The 24,948-nt window shown below is 44.3% G+C and overlaps 1 protein-coding gene across 1 annotated transcript in view; it reads right to left on the bottom strand.

Moving 5' to 3' along the window:
- The window catches only part of LOC147019316 (thioredoxin reductase 1, cytoplasmic-like), a 54,910-nt gene that overhangs the window by 8,642 nt on the left and 21,320 nt on the right, over positions 1-24,948 (bottom strand). The window contains exons 6-14 of the mRNA XM_085899709.1: positions 23,346-23,465; positions 22,688-22,830; positions 14,115-14,230; positions 12,096-12,324; positions 7,343-7,435; positions 3,279-3,355; positions 2,962-3,118; positions 1,526-1,633; positions 1,284-1,379 (exon numbers count right to left, since the gene is read on the bottom strand). Coding sequence (XP_085755835.1) covers positions 1,284-1,379; positions 1,526-1,633; positions 2,962-3,118; positions 3,279-3,355; positions 7,343-7,435; positions 12,096-12,324; positions 14,115-14,230; positions 22,688-22,830; positions 23,346-23,465 — 1,139 coding nt within the window. The remainder of the gene's footprint in view (positions 1-1,283; positions 1,380-1,525; positions 1,634-2,961; positions 3,119-3,278; positions 3,356-7,342; positions 7,436-12,095; positions 12,325-14,114; positions 14,231-22,687; positions 22,831-23,345; positions 23,466-24,948) is intronic.

The raw sequence follows: 24,948 nt of genomic DNA, 5'->3' as shown, positions 1-24,948 counted from the left end.
TGTAGGATTCTGCAGTGGACAGTCCTACCGCCGGCACTCCTGGGAGCTAAGCATCAAACCAACATCAGTCTGGCATATCCTCGCGAAGGAACTGAAGCTTTCCCCACACATCATCTCTATTAGGCATAAACCGAGTCAAGATGACGTGAGGAGGAGACATGATATGTACAATTGGCTCAGTGACAGGATGAATCGGTACCCAAACTGGATCAACCTGATGTGGTTCAGTGATGAAGCCCATTTCCACTAAAACGGTGCCATCAACCACCACAACAACATTTTCTGGAGGGCAGAACCACCTGAGATCACAGAGACGTACCTGAAAGGGCCCAAGGTCACATGCTTCTGCACCTTCAATGCCAGATGTGGAATGTTTGGGCCTTACTGGTTTGAGAATGACAACAGTAGAATGGTGACAATCAACAGTGAGAACTACCAGGCCATGCTCCAGAAGTTCCAAAATGATCGAGCCCAAAAGGTCACCCCAAACGAGCTCAGCACGACCGAGTTTATGCAGGATGATGCACCCCCGCATACAGCTGGTGACACCATCACTTTCCTGTGGCAGCTCTTCAGAAACCACCTCGTTGCCCTGGGTACCACTCATGACTGGGCACCCCCACAGCCCAGACTTGAACCCTCTCGACGACTGGTTCTGGGAGGCTGCCAAGAACTCTGTCAACAGCAACCACCCTGCCACACTGGATAATCTGAAGCAGGTGTCAGACTACCTCCAAGCAGTGCCACGTGAGACCAACAGGAAAGTTGGACAAAACATTGGAGTCATTCTCTTTTCTATTACTAAGACTTGGATGAAGATCTGATCACATTTGGTCAAATTCACGCAGAAATCCAGATAATCCTAAAAGGTACATAAACTCTCAAGTTTTTGGCCCCATGTCTCAGTGGTGAATAATCAATTTTAAAAAAAAAATTCCAGTATGTGGATCTAATTAATTAATTCGACATATCCAACTCGTCCACCGAATTTCACCCGAATCAGATCATCACTTTGAGATATCCTGCTCACAGACAAAGACAGATAGGAGTGAAAACATCACGTCCATCCACCTTCGGTGGTGAAGGGAAATATGGTGGAAACAGTTAACCCCATCAATGGCGTACATTTTCACACAGTTCATTTACTGTTATTTTCATCTCCTGCAAGCTTTCGTTTCCTCTTTTTACCCCCAAACACGAGCCTTTCTTTCCTCACCATTCACTCAATACATTTCACCCCTCACCCCCCTCCTTCCCCGACCCGCCTCCTGCCGCAGACTCACATTCTCTTGCTTATGGCAGATGATTTTTGCGTAGCACTGAGTTGACTCCCTCTGTGGAAGCACCCATTCCAGAGGCTTGAAATTGCTGTGGTACACCTGTTGCAGGGTCACAAAGTTATTGAAAGTACAGATAGGTTACCAAAATAAGTTTTCGCTCAGCAATAAAAAAAACAATCTGGCCAAAAAAAACAAAACAAAAACATCACACTGATGTGGCTCATTACAAATCAAAGATTCCTTACTTCCAAGTTGTCGTCTCCATACATGGTCAGAGCACGTTCCTCAGACAACCCACAGCACCCGTACTCCAACGGTGTGAAAATGGTTGTAGGGACAGTCAAGTAGTCGCACTGCAGGTAAACAAGTTCAAGGAACACAATTCCTTCGTCGCAAATTTACTACAATACCCCAACGATGCTCAGTGCTACATTTTGACCCTTTAACTCCAAAATACTGTAACGGTTGTGGGGGTAGATGGAGGAATTTCATAGGAAAGATAGGAGTGCATAGAGTAGCTTGGTCTGTGGACGTGTAGGAGACATCTCGATGTACATTAAGTAGGGAAACTGAGCTCAAGTTTTACTCGTCATCACCGGGGGGGGGGGGGTGTCGTGGGTGCTGTGTTAATTAGAAAGGTATCAAGACCAATTTTTCCCAGTATGTAAATGCCCTGTGACCTTCCCCTCGGTTTTTGTATTTACAAGCCAACCATGAAAGAAGTACGTTTTTATAACCACAACCATAACCAGCACACCAAACGTGCCGAGCAGGACGGTGGAAGCCTGGTTTTAGTGCCAGCAAGCCACACGCCCCCGCCCCCCGAGGTGTATGATTTATGGGCATTACGTGAGTTGGAGGAAGAAGAGTGCGTGAGAAGACACGTTAGTCAGAGGACACGCGGCTGGGACAGAGGATCTCGCTTTGCTCTCCTCTCGGCACAACCAAATTGCTGCGCGATTCTCGTATTTGTGCTGAAGAAAATTTGCAGCTTCCCGAGCATGACGCGAGCCATTGACTCTTGGTTGGTGATAAAAGATGGACCTCAAAGCCTCATGTACATCACTGAAAGAGACGGCACCATTCTGCAGAGAGCAAGCGTGATCGACGAAGAGGCTGCACGGCGATTCCTGAGCCCTGGTGTTGAGTGCTGCCTCACGAATTACTTCACGTACATTTCCTGCCCAGAAAAGCAGCTCCGCACCATTGATGGGCAGGATGAAGGATGAAGCACCTCGATTCCAAAAGCTCAATAAAGGCAATCTCTGGACAAAGCAAAGTGCCAGAATAAAGGGAGGATTTTCTTTTGTTAATTTTCCCCTCTTCTGTATTTAAGTTAGTGTGGAGGAGCCTCAAAATTAGATTAAGATTTTGGTTACCTCACATCTTGATTTGTTCCATTATAACTGTTGCTTTTTTGGTTATTAAATCATGACTTGAGTTGCTGGCATCCATGTATCTGTAGTGGATTCGAGTAAAACCCGTGTGCCTTCATCCTTTACCACCATAATCTCCGAGAATGTCAGCTGTAGCTTCCAAGGGAGAACTGTTTGGTCATCCATCCAGGTAGAGGCTAACCCTCTGGACATGACAATACTTAAAGGACAGTTATAAAAAAAAAAAAAAAAAAAAATAAAAAAAAAAAAGGACGGAGGGAAACAAATCAACTACTCCGCCTTGCCTTGACTGTGGAGCCTCCATACAGCCTCTGTGCCAGCAGCAACCCAGCTTGAATTGCAACAGGAGTCAGTTGCAGCCTTCCTTCTTGTATGTCCCCAATGGCATACACATGTGGAACATTCGTCCGCTCGTATTCATCCACCGGAATCTTGCCTGTCCTGTGGCACAAACCCAGAGCTCAAAACCAAACTGCACAAGTACTGTGGTCATTTAACTGCATAATCAAGCACTTGTAATCACAATTATAAATGCAAGATATGCTTTTTGGGATGCTCTCTTACATGGGCATCTGCACTATTCGATGGGAAAACGTCTTACTTGGCATTCACTTTTATTCCGACAGTGTCCAACCCAATGTTCCTGGTGCAAGCATCACGCCCAACTGCAACCACCACCTTGAAATTGTGAAAAAAAAAAGTAGAGGGTGGCATTAAAAAACAAAAACACAATGGCCACATTTTCAATCCGACTTGCACGAGTTCATATAAAAACATGAACAAGAAAACGAGCAGAGATTGCAGACCCTCACCAGGACTTCTTTTGAGTGATGTATTTTGCAGGTTTTCGGGTAAATCTAATATGGCTGCCAAACTATGTGACCTACATCATATGTGCGAACCTTTTGTTCCACATGGACAGGCAGTCATATGTGTAAAGTTTTGCCTCGATTTGTTCAGCCACTCTGAGATTATTTTTGAAGGTTTAAAAATAAAAATAAAATAAAACGGCTGCCGAATCACGTGACCGAGTCATGAATTTCTTTTTCTGTAAAACTTTTGATCCCGAGATAACCCTCAAATTTTCATACAGATCGGATGTTGCATTCCACATATGCAATTATGACATCATTGAAAAAAAATAAATAATAATAATAATAAAAAATAACCCATTCCCCATGAGTACTTGCCACGTGCCAAGTTTCAAGTTTCAATTTTTTCCTTGGTGCGGTTTCAGAGATAGAGGTGCAAAGTTTTTCCACTTTTCCAATATGGCTGCCACACCATGTGACCGATGACGTCAATCATTAAAACATTTCACATGAGTAGTCGCAACAATGGTGAAAATTGTCTTAATCTGACAAGCGGGTGCAGAGAAAAACACAAAAGTTCTGTGTGGACAAACAAAAACGGACCCAAATGCAATACCCTCTCCTCTGGCAAGGGAAATAATTGATTCCCTTGTTGATCGGACCTGCATGTGCCTCGCAATGTAGATTCCCAGCAGCTTGCAATGAGCAAAGCTGTTGCTGTAACAACCTCCACTCTTCTGGGAAGGATTTCCACTAGATGTTGGAACATTGCTGCGGGGATTTGGTTCCATTCAGCCACAAGAGCATGAGTGAGGTCAGGCACTGATGTTGGGCGATAAGGTCTGGCTCACAAATCGGCATTCAAATTAATCCCAAAGGTGTTCGATGGGGGGGGGGGGGGTCAGGGCTCTGTGCAAGCCAGTCAATGTTCTTCCACAGCGATCTTGACAAACCATTTCTGTATGGACCGTGCTTTGTGCATGAGGTCATTGTCATGCTGAAACAGGAAAGGGCCTTCCCCTAACTGTTGCCACAAAGTTGGAAGTACAGAATCCTCGAGAATGTCATTGGTATGCTGTAGTGTTAAGATTTCTCTTCGCTGGGACTCAGGGGCTGAGCCTGGACCATAAAAAACAGCCCCCAGACCATTATTCCTCCTTCAGTGAACTTTACAGTTTGCACTATGCATTCAGGCAGGTGGCATTCTGCCGATATCCACCAAACCCAGATTCGTCCGTCAGACTGCCAGATGGTGAAGCGTGATTCATCACTCCAGAACACGTTTCCACTGCTACAGAGTCCAATGGCGGTGAGCTTTACACGACTCCAGCCGACGCTTGGCATTGCGCATGGTGATCTTAGGCTTGTGTGCAGCTGCTCGGCCATGGAAACCCATTTCATGAAGCTCGCAACAAACAGTGTTTGTGCTGACATTGCTTCCAGAGGCAGTTTGGAACTTGGTAGTGAGTGTTGCAACCGACAGATTATTTTTCCATGCTACGTGCTTCAGCACTCAGCGGTGCTGTTCTGTGAGCTTGTGTGGCCCAGCACTTCATGGCTGAGCTGTTGCTCCAAAACATTTCCACTTCAACAGCAGCACTTACAGTTAACCGGGGCAGCTCGAGCAGGGCAGAAATTTGACGAACTAACTTGTTGGAAAGGTGGCACCCTGTGGCAGTGCCACGTTGAAAGGCACCGAGCTCTTTGTATGGCCCATTCGACTGCCAATGTTTGTCTATGGAGATTGCACAGCTGTGTGCTTGATTTTATACACCTGTCAGCAATGGGTGTGGCTGAAATAGCTGAATCCACCAATTAGAAGGGGTGTCCACATACTTTTGGCCATGTCGTGCATCATGCTAAATATAGATTTTGGCCCCCACCCATCTCAATGGTGAAGATTCATTTTTAAAAAACATTTAAAGTATCGATAGTATCCTGATCCAGATCTTCACGAAAATCTAATCAATTTGACCTCGTCAGACACCCAACCTGTCCACCAAATTGTCTGGCTGCGAGCAGGTATCTCAAACAGTTGTGGACAGATTCAAAGACAGACAGATGAAAACCTCACTCCACCTTCGGTGGCCATGGTGACCATTTTCTGAACATAAGTTAATGCAATGGACAAAGGAGAAATTGCCTGAACCAAAATCGAGATACTATAAAATAAAGATTACAAAAGTGTCTGATTGGGAAGCATGTCATTTTGCTCTGATGAAGGGTTAAGTATGCCTGGTGTTGGCTGAATGGCTCGAGTGGTGGGCTTTGGATCCTCGGATCCCGAGTTCAAATCCCACTCAGCTGATGAATTAATACCAGGAGGGGTTGACTCTGCCTGTCATCCTTCCGAGGTTGGCAAAATGAGTGCCAGCTTGCTGGTATCCTGTGTCGAAGTGGTGACCCGTCCATAATTGTGCCCAATAGCCAAGGATATTGCTTAGGCAAAACCAACGCTCTTCACAGAGTATAGTCCCGATGGATGGATGGAAGGGTCAAGTCCAAAGTGGTTGGCATACCTCCTCCTGTCGAGTTTGTACACTGTTCTATCTGTCCACCAAAGCAGGTAGACACTTGCCTTCACAAGCAAGATGAAAGATGCCTTCATTGGATCAAAATCACTCATCTATTCAGAAGTACATGTACTCGCCATAAAAACCAAACATGTAGAATCGATAATGCAATTGTTGAAGGACCGCTCCAGCGTGCATCCAAAGCGCCTTTTTGGCACGAGGGATGTGCAGAACACCTGATTGCAAGTTTCAACGGAACATAACTACCTCGTGCAACAATCACTCAGCATGTGCAACTCATGCACAGTTAGGATTTTAGAGATGACACGAGGCATTCGGAGCAAATTTAAAAGTCTTTCCAAGAAGACAGCATGTGGTTCATCCAAAAAAACAAAAACAAACAAACCTCAATGCAGTGATTGCTGCTGGAGTTGAACATAGCCATTATCAAGGTTGTTACTTCAACGTTGGAGCCCAATGTGAAAACATTCTCCATAATGCAGCATTAAATGATTAGGTCCGATTGAAATGAACGTGTAATTAAGCAGCATTTTTGTTTGCACCTCATCCGCGTCCTATGAAGTCACAAACAAATGACATCAACACTCACACGATCAGTTTTTTATGGTGTGGAGTAGATATTTCAAGTAGTGTATGATGGTCAATTCCATTTATTGCATTATACGCTAATGTATTGGCTTGTGGAATCATCGTCCGCCGTGCAGAGCTTCTGAGAACACAAGATCCTCCCGTATTATTTATTCATTCACATTTCCTGTAAACAGTCAAGTATTACATTGTGTACATACTTACTCACATTGTGGTTGCTACTCTAAAGTATTCCTGCACTCAAACACTCACTCATAGAAAACAAAACTCAGGAAGTCCATGATGAATGGCAATGGGATTAATAATAGTGAGCATATAACATAGCTTTCATGATGGGGTTTCATAAACAATACAGGAGCACCTTGGCAGAGCGCAAACAAGCATGACAAAAAACAAAAAATTCCACCTGTTGATACAAGCATTGCACACATGTTTGGAAGCAGTGATCGCTGGCGATGTAGCAGCTGTGATAACAGTTAAGTGTTCTCAAACACTGATTTCATTTATTTGACATTGGCAGATCTTTTCCTTAGAATCAAAAGGTTCTATCTCAACTGAACTTTTGTCCGTTAGAACCTTTTGATTCTGATGTGACGAGATGTCGAGCTTAGAGTTAAATGCTTTTGCTTTGTGATCCAATTGCCTTTAAGGTACTCGAACTACATTTGTGGTAAGTTCTCAATAAAGGGTCGGAGCAAAATAAAAATATTTTTAAATGTCAAATGCTGTACCGTGTTGAATTCTCCAGTGTAAGTTTCTTCACCCTCTGTGGATTTTGCAAAGACACGCAGCCGGCCAGGTGTCCCAGCCTCGAGCTGTTCAACCTGCAACACAGCATTTTTTCGACAACAATCAACACTACGGTAGTAGTCTTGCAGTAGTTTTACTATGAGCATTGTTATAATACAAAAATAAAGAATCACAAGATGCCTTGAGAAAAAGGATTAACTACTGCAAGATTGTTTTGTAAATGCCAATCACAGGTGAAAGCCACAAAAACCAAATTAACATTTCTTACTGGAGGTTCCTCAGAACAATTGGACCTGGCAGAAACAGAGTAAAACTCATCACCAATCTAACACCATCCCGACCGTGAAGCATGGTGGTGGCAGCACCATGCTCTGGGGATGATTTTCAGTGGCAGTGAGACTTGTAAGGATTGAGGAACAATGCATGGAGTCAGATGCAGGCAAATCCTTGAGGAGAACCTGCTTCAGAGTGAAAAAGACCTTGGACTGCAGCAAAGATTTAAATTCCAACAGGACAATGACCCAAAGCAGACAGCCAAAGCAACATTGAAATGGCTTCAGAACAAGAACATGAAAGTCTTGAGTGGCACAGCCAAAGCCCAGACTTTAATCCCATTGAGAATCTATGGAAGATTTTCAAAGATTTCTGTTCACCGACACTCCTCGTACTTTCTGAAGGCACTGTATCTCAAAATTTTGATACAATCTGACATCCTGCCTTGCTCTCCAAACTCTGTGCCTTGGAATCAAAGGGCAATTCCACTCTTTGATGACTGACTTCCTCCGCTCAGACAACATGCGGCTCTCAACGGAACCCTTTCATCTCCTCTCCGTCAAGGCTGGAGTACCCCAAGCAGTGTTCTCAGCCACATCTTACTCATAATCTTCATCAATGTTCTCACCGACTCTGGAAAATCCTCTATCTCTTTGCTGATGACTCCACACACTGCCATGACAAATGGGTCAACCAATTTTGTTTATGTATCCGTATTGTCTACCCTTTGTGTTCTCCCTTACCCGTAGTCATTACCTGCATCTGTTGCTCGTCAGTCTGTCTACCTTCTCCCTCTGCCCTGCTATTTGTCCCCCCCGACCCACCTTTCCCTGCTGTTCCCTTTGTCATGTCGTGTCCTGATTTGCTCGGTCATCACTCTTCAGCATGTAAAATAAATAATGACCAGACAGTGGACACCAACATTCACGGCAATTTTATGGAACGCATCCCCTACGAATGTCAGAGTACGCCAGTGCTGTCACATGGAAGAGTGAGGGGGAGGAGTCCATAATTAGACGGTGGTAAGTGTAACATGGCACCGTGTGTTTTGAGCAGGTTAGATTGCCATGTAACAGGAACATGCCTGTCAGAATAAGTAGTTTTGTTACACGTGACACTGACTCAGCGCATGCACGTTCGAGACAAGATAGCCAGTTATATACGTAAACACTTCTGGGTTGCAGGATAGACCAGTGGAGAACTTCGTCACAAAGTGTCGCATACTTCAAAAAGTATATAATCAAAAAAATATGGCTTCGGTTTTATTTCAAAAAAGAGGGAGGGATTCGTGAGTCGGATCTGTTGACCATTTTCAACCATTTGAACCAAAAGCATTCCCGACTTCGAAAGGCGGTTCTTAGATTTTTAAGAGTGGGAAATCCATAAAGTATTACAAATTACCTCAAGGCTCCTTCATTCACTGCTGTTATTTCTAGGCAGGAAGAAAAAAAAAAAAAAAAAAAAAGATGAATACGATCTTAGCTACAAGAAGCAGCCGACAGACAGGGCTTTATACACAAGGAAGGTGGTGGCTACGAGGTGATACGATGGATGTTAAAGATAATGATGAAGGGTATAAACAAAAGTGCAGAATAATTATTCAGCAGAGTAGACAGTGATAAAGCCTGGTGTTGGCTTCGTGGTTAGGGTGCCGGCTTGGGATCCCAGGGTCCCAAGTTCGAGCCCCGTTTTCCACTGAATTAACACCAGGAGGTTGACTCAGCCGGTCATCCTTCTGAAGTCGGCAATACGAGTACCAGTGTACTGGTCACAGTGTATGCCCCGGTTAGAATAGGGGAACCATATCTCTGTGTCCTAAGAGGAAACCAGGGTTGGCGTCAGGAAGGGCATACAGCCATAAAACATTGCCTCAAGAAAAGCTAAACACTAAAGGTAGAGGTCTTTCACTCAGAGTAGTTAATGCATGAAATGTTCTCCCGAGAAAGGTAGTGGATGCAGAAACAGTAGATAAGTTAAACTTGGAATTAGATAGGTACCTGGATGTTATGGAGATAGAGTATAGTGATGTTGGTAAGACTTTTCGGCAGCTTGAGCATTGATGGGTGATGGGGTGTTGGTGGGGGTCTCGTCAAGGGGTGTCGTGCAGTTGAGTGTCTGTGTCTGTGTCTGTGTCTGTGTGTATATATATATATATATATATATATATATATATATATATATATATATATATATATATATATATATATATATATATATATATATATATATACACACCCAAAACAATCTACACCTATGCCCCCTTCACTGGAACCCCCCCCCACCCCCACCAAAAAACCCACTTCAAATTATTTTTTTTGCATTTTTCTTATTTTGATCTGGTGTTGATGCAGTGCAGGCATTATGGGCTGAATCACCTGCACCTGCATCTAATTTCCTTGTATTGTGTATCTCTCCTCCATTTTAAGTAAAGTCAGGTCAGGTCAGGTATGGGAGCATGTGCCAGAACAGCGCGTCGCTGCGTCCACTTTCCGACAGTACTCCAGGGGCCTCCGTCTGGCCTTCCCCCAGGCAGATGCCTGGCCCATCCCCATCTCCTTGAGATACCGATCAACCTGCTGCAACCACAAGGCACGTGGTCAGCCCATTGGCCCATCAGCCCTGACTCCCCAGGCCCAACCCAGACGTCGATTGACCTCTGACTCACAGCCAGCAGAGACATGAATATCACTGCCAAGGTAAGTGAATCTCACCACGACCTCAACATCCTCACCACAAACAGACACAGACAGGACAGCAGCATCCAAGATGTCATTGAAAGCCTGGATCTTAGTTTTGACCCAAGAAACCCATAATCCCAGCAGCTCAGACTCCTCATTCAGCACCTCGAGGGCCCGCAAAAGGATATATATAAAGTCTCCTCAAAGATGACTGCATCATCTGCGAAATCAAGGTCCGACATCTTGACATTCCCAAACGATGCACCGCAGCTTGATCTTTCCGACATCCTCCCTAGAATCCAGTCCATACAAGTGCGGAAAAGTGTGGGGGCCAGTACACACCCCTGACGAACTCCAGTAACAACTGGAAATAAGTCAGAGATGGTACCACCACACTTCACAGCACTCTCAGAACCAGAGTAGAGTTCAGACATCAGATCGATCAGTTTTGGTGGAACCCCACGAAGACCAAGAATCCTCCAGAGGACATCCCGATTCACTGAATCGAACGCTTTACAGAGATCAACATAGGCTGCAAGCAGCCCCTGCCGAAACTCTCGTCTGCGTTCGGTGAGGACACGAAGAGCAAGGATGTGGTCAATCGTTGACCTCTTTGGTGTAAAGCCTGAGTGCTCTGGATGCTGGTGGTCAAGCAGATGGTTGCGAACCCTATCAAGAATTATAATCAGAGCAAAGACCTTGCCCGGCACTGAGAGCAGCATCACCCCTCGGTAGTTGTTGCAGTCTTGGCGATCACCCTTACCTTTCCAGAGAGGCACAACAAGGCCCCTCTTCCAATCAGTTGAGAAGATGCCTGTGTTCCAGGCAGAGCACAAATGACTGATGGGTGGTATTTTGAGAGGGACCTGCAGTGCAACCCCACGATGGTCACATACTTCTTTTTACAACACAGCAATGCCAAGTGAAGTGAATGACGATGTATTACCTACACAGTTATCACCTGAAAAAATAATGTGTATGTGTATGTGTATGTGTCACGGTAAAACCGCATAATCTGCAAAGAGCAAAAGCCTGTCTGCCACCCACACGATTGTTCCCACCAATACAAACCAGAAGGTAAATGACATCGGGTGGAGATGTAGGCCAAATTGTGTGAAGCGCGACTAAACGCTCCCACCAGATATCAAACAGACGCGAGTCTTGTACATGTGCAGACCAAAGCATTGCCTCCAACCAGGAGGCTTCAGTCTGGCCACTCATGTCAAAAGACTGAGATTCTAGGTCATCATTGGTAAAATATCAAACAAAGACACCAATGTGGATTTCGGGCTAATTTGCCCTCATCAAGACGGCACACCGTATAAATAACTAAGCAGTGATGACCACAGTTGTCATTTAAATGCTATTAGCAACCCCTGGCTGTAATAGTGAGCATTTGCCGCAGATTATGGCTCGCACAGTAAAGCGACATAATCTGCAAATAATTACAACTTCAATCACTGGAGGGAAGAGTGGGAAAGATGTCATGGAACAAAGGGGTTGAAGGCTTGCAATGCTAAAGTCAAAAATGTTTACATCTTCCAACAAAAAGCAATCGCGCATTATTCACCAACGAAACTGTTTTTTCTTTGATTACATCTCAGAGTTCAGAAGTGGCATGGGGACAGGAATAATTCAATCAGTCAGCAAGTGTTAACTTCAGAGCCAGCACATAAATTTCAACATTTTGAATTGAAATGTAGTCTGGCATGATGAACAAGCCAGCATGCCAAGGTCAGATGGGAAAAAAAAATATAAAAACCCATGGCAAGACAATATTTACCTTGGTTGGAACAAACTTGCGCACAAACTTGATACCGCAGTGATCCCCCATGAAGTCACCAACGAGATCTGCGAGCTGCTGGTCAAAACCTCGAAGGAGAATCGAGCGGATCATTACGGTGACACTTAAACCAAGGCTCGAGAGAAATCCTGCACATTCCAAGGCCACGTACGATGCCCCCACAACCAGTGTCTCACCCGGGCAGTAAGGCAAGGAAAAAAGGTCATCACTGCAGCAAAAATAAAGATGTTTCAGAAACATAGGTAAAACTTGTGCACAAAATTATGAAAATAAAACAAAGGCAAATGTAACTCATCCTGCCTTCTCACAATTCAGGTCATGTTTGTCAAAGGACAGACTGAAGCAGCAAAGCTGATGAGGGATGTAATGAGGCATTGTGTACCAGTATATTGATAAACTTACCTGACCGACATAAAAAGGGGTGATGGATGTTAAGACCCACAAACACGAACGGACTATCGCTAACACGTGATACGAGACAAACTCCCAAGGCAGAGCAGAGGCAGCCCACACAGCGCTTCTGTGGGTCATGTGGTTAGAATTGGCAATTTAACGGCATGGTGGTTTCAGCATGTACAGTATGTACGGTTGTATGGGGAATTTGATGATTCTGGAGGATAATGCAATGACACTTTAAAGTTTAAACCAACAGGTTTAACAATCAATGAAATAATGGGTTTAATAAAGAAAAATGGCAGAGGAACCCAGGCGACACACAAAAACTGGATTGTAACAGTTTCAGCTATTCTTAACATGGGTAGACTTGGTCGAGAACAAGGTGAGTGAGTGAGTGAGTGAGTGAAAGTGTTCTTCCCTGTGAAGCGCCAGGAGGTGCTGCACAGCTTGAGCTTGCGGGTCAACGGAGACGCCAAGGCTGCTTCACTGCAGGCACAGCTTCAGACTCCTTTGCACTGCACAGCCTTCAAGAACTCGTGGTGTCTGGTGCACCATCGTGTCACCCTTGGGTCTGGCGAGTCGTACCTGCCCTGCAAGACTCCAAGCTCGATGCCGATTCTTCATGGCTGTCGAGCTTTCACTGTGCTCTGTGGCTGTCCCTGGCTGCCGAACAGCATGCCTCGACCTCTTTTATAGCCAATGCCTCTGCTCCCCAATGATATCAATCCCTCCCAACTCCCCACTGTGTCAGTGTAACACAAATGCTTTTGCAGCGTGGAAGTAGCTCACATGAGCAGCCATGTTGCCAAATAATGTCCGAGAGGCTCCATGGTAGCTCACGTGCAGCATTCATGTTATGTATGAAAGGATGATGGGGGAGGCGGTAGAGTTAAGAGTCAAACATGAATATGGGAGAAGCAGAGGGGTGGGGAGACAAGGGCAAGGATGGCAGGAAAGCTACTTGGAAATCTGATTCCTGTCAATGCTAAATTAAGGTTACAAGCATTTATGCTAACTCGTTAAGATATAACTGATTAATAATTAACCAGTCATTTTCAAAGTAAAATATATTCAGAGCATATTGTTTGCATTGGCTCATGTTGGCAAGTTGTTGGTCCAACTTTTATGCAAGGCCTTGACCTACCCTCTCGTGCTCTGGCACCAACCAGCAAAACAATTTCATCCAACTTACTTTTCTCATATCCACAAAATGTGCTGCTCATCACTATTACAACTACCAAGTCAGATTCGGGGTTGCAGAGAAAACAGAAAAAAAAATTAGCACGGACGGAAGTATGTACATAAGTACAACCCAAAAAGAATGGCTCTGGCGACTTCATCAGCAGAGGCATAAAAACCATACTTGTGTGCATGACACCAGCATTTGCAATTGGTAGTGGAAACAACGTTATCCTGTTCTGAAGAAAATGACAAATGGCTGTTTTCTTAGTGGAAGAATTGCACAAAACTTATTTGTTCCAAGCAAATCATTTCTGTGACGTTACTCATTGTCAAAACCAATAAGTGAACATGCTGTATATTTTAGCAAGTTTACATGCAATTCAGGTCACTGGATACATTGATACGTCCTGCATTCCAAACCTTGTAATGCAGTATTCCTTGTCACCAGGAATCCCAAGATATCGAGGCCGCTCCCCCATTGCCAAGATGAACGTTTTGGCAGTGTGTGTGGATTCCACTCCCTGCTTATTTGTTGCCTGCAACACCAACACAAAATAGCACCATGTAAAGCAATTTTTTTTTTTTACATTATTTCATGCAATTAGCTCTCAACTGTTATCCTTAACCAAAGCATTAACGTCTGTGCAATCAGCGAGATGTAAGTCAGGCAAGAGATGCCTCCGGACTTCGTTGCCACACCTGGTTATGCAACATTTGGAAAATCTCGAGCCAAATCACATCGGAGTGGGTGTGAGTACGTGAAACATCATTTTAACCCATCTCAACATCCACGGTATAAGCAAGTGGTTGACAGATCAACTCGAGAACATATTGGACAAGATCATTATAAACATCCAATTTATATGGAAATGTGCAAATTACTTCTCCCATTGGTCTGTCTCATCAAAACACTGCAATGTACTTTGGTCCCAATGAATGCAGCAAACCAGAAAGCCCAAAACAACCAAGCGTCATTATAACCGGGCAATGCCCGAGAGTTACATTCGAGTTTTTGGCATTTGGATTTGTAACCGCGATTGGAGAAGTAACCAGAAATGTAAAACAGCATTCAATCATGGAGATACTTTGATTTGGACAAAGAATAAAAAAGTAAAGTCAAATCAACTAGAGTCAAAGCTAAAAAAAAGTGTTATTACTTCTGCCACCGAAGGTGAAGGAGGTTATGTTTTCACCACAGTTTGTTCGTTGGGCCATGTACAGGATATCTCAAAAAGTTGTGGACAGGTTGGGTGTGTGACAACGACGAACCGATTAGATTTGGTGAAGATCCGGATCCAATGACTAGAATGTTGAAAGTGATTCTTGACCATTGAGATAAGGCCAAGAATGATACATAGCATGATAGCTCAAAAATGTATTGGGCCCGATAGGTTCTCACGGATCAGGCATTGTGTGGCGGATTTATGCGCTCTACCAAGTGCCCTTTTAGTTTCGCAAGTGTTCAACACCTGAAAACAAACCCCTCACCCTGGTATTGTGCAATTAGTGCTTCAACTGGAGGCCGAAATGTTCCTGGAATAGATAAGGACAACTCAATGAATCAACCCACTATTGGACTGAATTTCCAGCGACTAAACAATGTCCCACTGTAAACCCATGGGAAGTCCAAAAAACATCGGCAATGATTCTGCACAAAATTTGTGGTGGGTCTGACGGGATGTATGTGCACATTGCCAATGAATTCTCTGTTGAGTTAGAAACACCAATAATGATCAACTCATGTTCAACTAGAGGGGGAGCACTCGGGAGAGTGCAAAACCTCCGCCGCCAATACTGCTGGGTCACTCAAGTGAACCTTATATCTTATTAATTAAATATGATGTCAACAGTGCTGACAGAGTTATAGTTCTTTTCTCCAATTTTTTTTTTTGGGGGGGGGGGGGGGTTGGAAATCACTTAAAACAGGAAGAAATGCAAAAAAAAAGAAATCGAAATTGTTGAAAAAAAAGGTTGCAAAAATTTTTTTTCTCTAAATTTTTTTTTTGGGGGGGTTGGAAATCACTGAAAGCATGTAGAAATGCAAAAAAAAAAAACTTTGTTCTCCAAACAAATTTTTTTTTTGGGGGGGGGGGTTGGAAATCACTTAAAACATGTAGAAATGCAAAAAAAAAAATTTCTCTAACAATTTTTTTTTGGGGGGGGGGGAACCAAGTCCAAAATCTAATGGCATGATCCTTGGATCATACCTAACCGCCCCACCAAGTTTCGTCGAAATCCGTCGAGGAGTTTTTCCGTAATACTGTTCACAAACAAACAAACAAACAAACAAACAAACAAACAAGCAGTCATAGACTGGTACTTACGAAATCGTCAACTTGACCTCTGACCTTGTCTAATAAAAGCTGTCTCGAGAGAAGGTAGCGACGGAAACCAGAAGTTTCTACGATGATTCTGTACCAAATCATCAAAAATCGTAACGTCGACCGAAGCAAAAAATCTCCATTTCTCCACACAATTATTTTATATTATTTTATCAAAGCCACAAAACCATAATTTCGGCCATCTACCAACAATCTTTACATAATCCAACGGCTTAGCGAGTCAGGCATGCGACGATAACCTTTATTGGGATAAAAAAAATGACTTTTAAACACGATCTTTATCAAAAACACAGTCAGCGCGCACATGCAAAACCTTTACATGATCAACGCCGCCTCTGCTCAAGTGACGACCCGTGACGCGCGAGTGAAATATTTTTAATACAATCTTAAAACATCTCCAAAACATCCGATTTTTACCAGAATTTCGACAAACGAGTTTTAAGCGTCCCAAGCAATCGCAAAAACCGAAGACAAAATTAAAATCGAAGTTAAAACGAACTCGTAACGTCGAGCGAAGCAAAAATCTCCATTTCTCCACGCAATAATTTCATATTATTTTATCAAAGTCACAAAACCGTAATATTCGGTCATCCACCAACAATCTTTACATAATCCGACGGCTCAGCGAGTCAGGCATGCGACGATAACCTTTATTGAGATTAAAAAATGACTTTTAAACACCATCTTTATCGAAAACACCGTCAGCGCGCACTTGCAAAACCTTTACCTGACTCAACGACGAGTCTGCTCGAGCGCACTGCATCACGGGACAACCCGTGACGCGTCGAGTGAAATATTTTTTTATACAATCTTAAAACGTCTCCAAAACATCCGATTTTTACCAGAATTTCGACAACCGAGTTTTAAGCGTCCTAAGCGATCGCAAAAACCGAAGACAAAATTAAAATCGAAGTTAAAACGAACTCGTAACGTCGAGCGAAGCAAAAATACTCCATTTCTCCACATGAATTTACGGAATTATGGTTGACCTCACTATGACCTTGACCTTTGACCGATTTTGCCCAAAATCTAATCAGCACTAGCCATCACCCTCCTGAATCACGTGGTGTAATTTGACATTGGTAGCTTCTTCCGTTCGAGTTATCGTGCCTGCAAACAAAAACACAGAACGGAAGTGATCAATACACTTTCGAAATCTAAAGATTTCGTAAGTAACAAACAGAAAGGGGTGAAAACAGTAACCTCCGATCTTCGATGGCGTTAACAAAGAACGAACGGTACAGGGGTCTTGGAGAGACTGCCACCAACGAATGGCCAAGTGGTCCCACCTGTGTTTTGTTTTTCTCCCATCACCCCTCCACCTAAGGACCATATGATGGCCAACTGTTTCCCAGAAAAAGGCTGAAGAGCATTTTATTTTCATTTGCATACCAGTGACCGAACCAGTGCGAAGTATGTAAATTGCAAAAAATAATAATAATAATAATAATAATAATAATAATAATAATAATAATAAGTGTGTTGAGGTATAGAATTGCATTTGGAACAGTCTCGTGTGAATGTGTCAGAGTAAAGGAACCCAATGCATTAGTTTTCATTATTTTCAGAGGGGGTGGGGGGAGACAGGTATGCATTGTTACAATCAGGGGACAGGCGAGGTACACAAAGAGAAGGAACTACACCTAATATGTGCACAAGAGTTGACAGACTCTGGAAGAGTCTTCCAGGAAGGGGATAATGTGATTGTTTTTGACATGGACCCAGGGGGAGAGCATGCATGGACACTGAGGAGACCCGAGGACGACTTATTTCATTAATCTCTGCATTGGCAGACCTTTGTCCCTTATCAAAGGGTTTTGGAGGGACATACATGAAGGTTACTTTGTGTATCCTCCATGTGATGTGTCACACACACACAAAAGTTTGTTTTTGTGGGGAGGGGGGGTTTCCCCTCCTTACGTTTCCATTTCCAGACGTTTGACTAATATATTGTGACAAATTCTGGCCTGCCTGGCGTGTGAGCGATTGCATAACTCCAATCGCAACCGCGTCGCCCACCGGACGGACAATTCAGTCGTGACCCTCCTGGACCTACTGCCAGGAGCCAATCACGGGTGGGGTTTAACCTCACCACGATCGTGCCAATTACCCACCCGCGCAGGATAGGGTTGCTCACCCAATTCGACCTACCTAAGTACCTGCGCGAGTAGTCGACCGGGCGATCGTACCTCGCCGCAGGTCGGCCTAGGACACGAACGGCTTTAGCGGTCCGTTCCGTGCTACAGTGATAACCGAGTGGTGTTATCGCCGACCTCGAGGGATCAGATTCTCTTCTTTACCCGGGTGTTCAAAACCCACGACTAATTTATTCCGTGATTCAAGATGGCACTTTCAAAAGGGAAAAAGACGACGAACGGGATACATTTCACACAAGGACATTTATTATAACACACATGTATTCAGAAGCAAGGCAGTCATGCAATGTACAGGCACATAGAAGCAAAAGGAATACCACCGACTACGAATATTATTTACAAACACAGTCACTTAGGCAAGTTCACTTCACAGAGACACGGCACCACAGCAGTCATCCAAAAGCAAGAAAAACCCTCCCCATAGGCAGGGAGGTAGACAGTGTTCGTAAACCTTTATGGCACGGGACCTGGAGGACCAAACGGGTCCCGTGAGACCGAAGGGTCTTATCCGCGCCCTCTTGGCGCGACGGTGGGCAGGTCGCGACGTCGACTCCCCACGGCCTTGCGTAGCAGCGCCTGACCTCGGGCCCCTGGCCTGGTCAGCGAGCTCTCTCCGGCGCTGGGGCTTTCACGACCCACGACCGAACAAGAAAGGACTGAAGGGAAGAAGGGGCTTCAGGACCAGAGAGAGAACGGATGATGGACCACAGGGCAAGAGCTCATGAACCAGAGAGAGAGAGAGAGAGAGAGAGAGAGAGAGAGAGAGAGAGGGAGAGAGAGAGAGGAGAGAGAGGAGAGAGAGGAGAGAGAGGAGAGAGAGAGAGAGAGAGAGAGAGAGAGAGAGAGAGAGAGAGAGAGAGAGAGAGAGAGAGAGAGAGAGAGAGAGAGAGAGAGAGAGAGAGAGAGAGAGAGAGAGAGAGAGAGAGAGAGAGAGAGAGAGAGAGAGAGAGAGAGAGAGAGGAGAGAGAGAGAGAGAGAGAGAGAGAGAGAGAGAGAGAGAGAGAGAGAGAGAGAGAGAGAGAGAGAGCTCATGGACCAGAGAGAGAATGACGTCGACGACCCAGAGAGAGAGAGAGAGCTCATGGACCAGAGAGAGAATGACGTCGACGACCCAGAGAGAGAGAGAGAGAGCTCATGGACCAGAGAGAGAATGACGTCGACGACCCAGAGAGAGAGAGAGAGAGCTCATGGACCAGAGAGAGAATGACGTCGACGACCCAGAGAGAGAGAGAGAGCTCATGGACCAGAGAGAGAATGACGTCGACGACCCAGAGAGAGAGAGAGAGCTCATGGACCAGAGAGAGAATGACGTCGACGACCCAGACAGAGAGCTCATGGACCAGAGAGAAGGAGAGAAGGAGAGAAGGAGAGAAGGAGAGAAGGAGAGAAGGAGAGAAGGAGAGAAGGAGAGAAGGAGAGAAGGAGAGAAGGAGAGAAGGAGAGAAGGAGAGAAGGAGAGAAGGAGAGAAGGAGAGAAGGAGAGAAGGAGAGAAGGAGAGAAGGAGAGAAGGAGAGAAGGAGAGAAGGAGAGAAGGAGAGAAGGAGAGAAGGAGAGAAGGAGAGAAGGAGAGAAGGAGAGAAGGAGAGAAGGAGAGAAGGAGAGAAGGAGAGAAGGAGAGAAGGAGAGAAGGAGAGAAGGAGAGAAGGAGAGAAGGAGAGAAGGAGAGAGAGAGAGAAGGAGAGAAGGAGAGAGAGAGAGAGAGAGAGAGAGAGAGAGAGAGAGAGAGAGAGAGAGAGAGAGAGAGAGAGAGAGAGAGAGAGAGAGAGAGAGAGAGACGTCGACGACCCAGACAGAGAGCTCATGGACCAGAGAGAGAATGACGTCGACGACCCAGAGGAGAGAGAGCTCATGGACCAGAGAGAGAATGATGTCGACGACCCAGACAGAGAGCTCATGGACCAGAGAGCGAGTGACGTCGACGACCCAGACAGAGTGAGCGCCGCGCACGGTCCACCTTATATAGCGCGGGGCTCCGCTCTTCGCTCCTGCCCGTTTTCCGCTCCACCTCCCTTCGAGAAGGTTTCCGAAAAGGGGCGTTCCCTCACCCCGACCGCCTCACGCTGTTCATCCACCAATCGACGGCGAGCTGCCCTCCCCCTGCCTCCGTCACACTCCTCGGAAAAACAGGTGGGAAAAATCCGCGCGCCCATCGGAACTCTTTTGTTTCCCTTTTTCGTTCGACAGTTTTCAACGCGGCTTGTTGCTTGCGTGGAGGTTAGTTCAAAATAACAATAGAAAAAGAAAAACGGCTATCTCAAAGAGTCGCAGCCCGGTGAACACGAAGAATTCTCTTGAAACAACTATCTGCACATAAACTTAGCGTCATAACTGATCTGATGACCCTTTATGGTGTATTGCGAATTTCCACAGCCGTAACAAAATATATATATATATATATTTTTCATCTTTCGGCTGCTGTTGTTGTTCATCACTTGTTGTTCATCTTTCGGCTGCTCCCGTTAGGGGTCGCCACAGCGGATCATCCGTTATGATCCGCATACTGATTTGGCACAGGTTTTACGCCGGATGCCCTTCCTGACACAACCCTGGTCGCCTCTAACGACACAGGGATCAGGATTTGGGTTTCGCCATGATTCCAGGCTGCTCTACACCCTGCCCAGTGCAGAGCCCCCGTCCTCAAGCGATCCTCCAACCCAAGCCTCCGAGTAGCCGGATTACAGGCGCACGCCACTACGCCCGGTCATATATATATACATACATACATATATATATATATATATATATATACATATATATATATATATATATATATATATATACATATATATATATATACATACACATATACATATACATATACATATACATATACATACATCATATAATGTGAGACGCCAAACCACGAGTGGTGAAAGTGCCAACAGAGTCCCATACAGGCCTTGCTGTGCGACACCAGAAGCGATAAGTGCCATCTACCATGTGGAACATTACCTCCCGCTTTATCAAACACAACATTGAGTCATTAAGGGTTTGCGGTCAGGCGCAATGATAATTAACGTCATTCTCCGACCTGAGATGACTCATGATTTGGAGTCACATTATCTGGTTTATAACCTGCTTTGGTAATTAGTGCTGCGAGATGGCTCTTCCAGGAGCCGAAGACAAAATGTACATATATGCGGAAGAGCCCAAATCCTCAATTTTAAAACTATACAAAAGCTTTTCATCAAACTGATCATAATTACAATCACAAAGCAAATCGATATTTGTTTGCATCCCACGAACATTCTGCATCTCAGATTTATTGTTACTCTCCCAGCAGTGCATACCAATCTTTCAATTCACTCTGATTGGGCATTGCTCAATACAGAAGTCATCTCAAAGAACACTTGGGACCCATCAGTCTTTTTTTTTTGTTTGTTTTTAGTGATGATCAATGACGCATTGCTGTCCGATGAACGAACACAAGTTGAAAGTCATCAAGCCACCTTAAAAATACAACTAGCGGCGAATAATTTTCTAAATAGTTCAAAAGCAACATTAAATTAAACCCTGCAAAATTAACATCTCAGTCATATGAGATCCCTTCGATGAGCCAGTTGTTCAGAGTGCGAACCATGAGCTTGAAAATGAATGGAGGGCAAAAGTTCAGCGTCACCATTCAAAATGACCTGAGGTCGGAAGCGCACGTGAAAAATATCGAAAAGCATGCTCCTAACAAACCATGTTACACCTCTCGAAACGATGGTTCGTCACCGCAATATTTTCGCCATATTTACGAGCAACGTTCAATCTCTTACCAAATATTCAGAACCTGGCTGAAGCTGAGCACTCAAAACAAATCTCCAGATTGAATGAGTTTTTTTAAAAAGTGGAACCAACCAATTTATACAATATATCCCTGCTAATAACTCCACAAGAACCCTTACGTGGGCAGTCAAGATTCAAGAGTTGCATTGTAAAAAAATATTTTGAAGAGTAGTGCTTCACCACACTTGGCTTACATTTCAACAAAATTGGATTCAGTGTGGTCATAACAGTCAAACAAAAATGAGTACAGTATTTTTTCACTGTTACTCGATTGCCCAATCCTTTTATCTGCTCCCCTGTCCTTGCCAATTCATGCTTTCAATTTTTGGTCAGCCATTCCACTTCTTGAATTTAAGCTTTTATAATGCCTATTCATTGCTGATATCCCTGTATTGTTTTGGGAAAACTGCTTTTCTTATTTTTCTCCAATATAAATATATTAACTCTAAGAGCATAAATACTATATAGCTTTTGTCGCCCATCTCTCCGCCAAGGTCGGTGACTGGGGACATTAAAATGAGCTTGGTCGACCAATCGTCTGTCCATGTACTTTTGTGTGCGTAATATTTCAAAAACCGTTCAACGTTTAGCTTTCATATTGCAGATATCGATTCATGACATCACAACCTGGCTTATGTCCATGCTATTTCAAATTAAAAAAATATTAAAAAAACCCAAACAAAAAGGGTGGTGGCCAGGGCACTTGTGGAATGCAAACAACACCTTAATAGTGTGCGGTCCAATAAACTTTGCAAGAGCATTGTCGTAGGTCACAGTCTTGGTGCGCAGGGCAACTCGATATCCAAAGTTCAGCGAGTGAATGTAGTCCTGAATTGCATTCTTCATCGTTTCCCAGTTGTGTTTTACTACAAAGAAAGAAAGAAAGGGGGGGGGGGGAAAGAAAAAAAAAAGATTGTCAAATGCAAGGTAGTGAGCACAAGCAAGACCACTGAACCCAACCTTTAAACTCTTCCAATGGAGGAAAGCTACAAATTCGAGAAGACGAGCAAACCTCCAAATGTAGTGAGGAGTGACTGGTCTCTTTCCCAACAATCAAGTCCATACCCATCACCAATGGCAATTTCAACAAATTATAAGGTGAAGTTTTTGTAAATTGTGATCTTAGCCTCAAGATTGACCGAGTACTTGCATGCATTACCAATACAAGTATGCTTTTACACATCACCAAGAGATACAGTGTTCAAACAACTGACAAACAGTACGAGACTTGAACTTTGGTTCCCAGCATCGAGCCATGCACTCAAATGGGAGTGCCAAACAGGCCACACTCTGCAACAAACTTAATTGTTTTTGAACACCTGTTGAGCTGACACTAAATTCCATGTCTGTGCTTCGCACATTCAATCAACATTTGCCTTACCTTGGTCCCCGAACTCCCATCCGAAGCTGCGAGCATCATCCATTCCATGTGCCAATAGAGCAGCTTGGTGCATTAGTTTCTTTGGGATACAACCCACGTTCACACATGTCCCTCCAAGCCCTGCAAAAAAATAAATATATATATTCATGTTCAAGATTACACCAGCAACGAGAGCATAAAGCAACTAACTCCAGATGCCAAAGACAACTTGTGGTTGTAGAGGCTCCACTTTTGTCCATGCAAACAACCTGAAGCTCTTAATACAATATTTACATTAGCCCAATTAGTGACACTCACCCCTTCAGAACAGCAATTTGTCAATTTTTCTTCTTGATGAAAGCTTCTGAGTTTTGGATATTACACCAAAATATTCAGGATGCAAGCTGGTCAAAGTTCAATCCAATTAAGAGGCCTGCACAAAATTAAAAACTCATACCTGCTTTGGCACAAGCCACTCCACAACCAGCCAGCTCCCGTTTATATTGACTTGTCCCAATTAACATTGGGTTTCGACGGAACAGTAGCAGCAGCTGAAACCTGAATCCTATCCAGGTTCCTCCTGATGACCCCATCTTTGCTTATTCTGGTTCATTCTGACAACTCCAATGCAGTATTTGATTGTGATGAGCATTTTCACATTGGGATCCAAGATGGAAGTACAATCGCAATACCGGGTATGTCCACCTCCTGCATTGACCATGTGAGCACTCAAACCTGAGCCTTGGGAACAGCACAAGCCCAAATCAGCTACTGTTGCAGTTCATCAAGGGTCTGTGGCTGTCCTGGCAAGGTTCAAAAACACCATTCAGCGATATCCCAGAGATGTTAAATTTGAATTGAAGAGCTAGATGGCAGGTAAGGGTGTCATGATACACTGGCATCGACAAAAACATTCCTTGGTTGAATGGCCCTGTGAGCAGGAGCATAACGACAAATCCTGGACCATGTCAACAGCTTCCGGTTCTGGGTTTGGAGCATCGGCAGGTCTCCTTCAGGGCTCTCTGCTGACGATCTCAAAGTTAAGTTTCCGGTCATTATCTGTCCGGTTTTAACTGATTATTTTCTCACCGACATGTTACTGTACGTTCCGAGTTCAGTTTTGTTTCAAAAATCGTGCTATTTTGTGAGTTTTCGTCGACCTTGTCTTAACGGGTGCTTGAGGCCTTCCCATCCCTCCCCTCGGTGTACGATCGTGTATATTTGTATTTTCTCCCCATTACCTTCAATTTCTATCTTCCCCACTTCCCCAACGTCCCCCATCCCTCCCAACTAAACACTCTATTTCTTGTTTTAAATCAAAAAAATAATAATTTTTTTTAAAAAACTACCTTTCTCCTTGCACACGCACGAGTCTCGATCCTTCTTCTTCTAACTCCTGCCGGCACACCATCTTTTATTCTACTGAGCTGACACTCTCGCCATTACCTTCACGACTTCTTCCCACAACCTTCCATTCCGGAATCTTACCTGTTCTTCAAAAATTAACAATCTTCCTTGTATCCTTTCGATATCTACACCGTCTGAAACCACGTGTCTCTCTCTACTCTTCCTGGTACTTTTCATCGACCCAGCAGCTTCACACTGCGTTTACCATTCCAAATTC

This window comes from Eptatretus burgeri, chromosome 10 (assembly GCF_056783735.1).
Source record: "Eptatretus burgeri isolate ZD-2024b chromosome 10, Ebu_testis_v1, whole genome shotgun sequence".
Taxonomy (NCBI): domain Eukaryota; kingdom Metazoa; phylum Chordata; class Myxini; order Myxiniformes; family Myxinidae; genus Eptatretus; species Eptatretus burgeri.
Note: the sequence above shows the minus strand (reverse complement) of the source record. Positions and strands in the feature narration are given on the sequence as shown.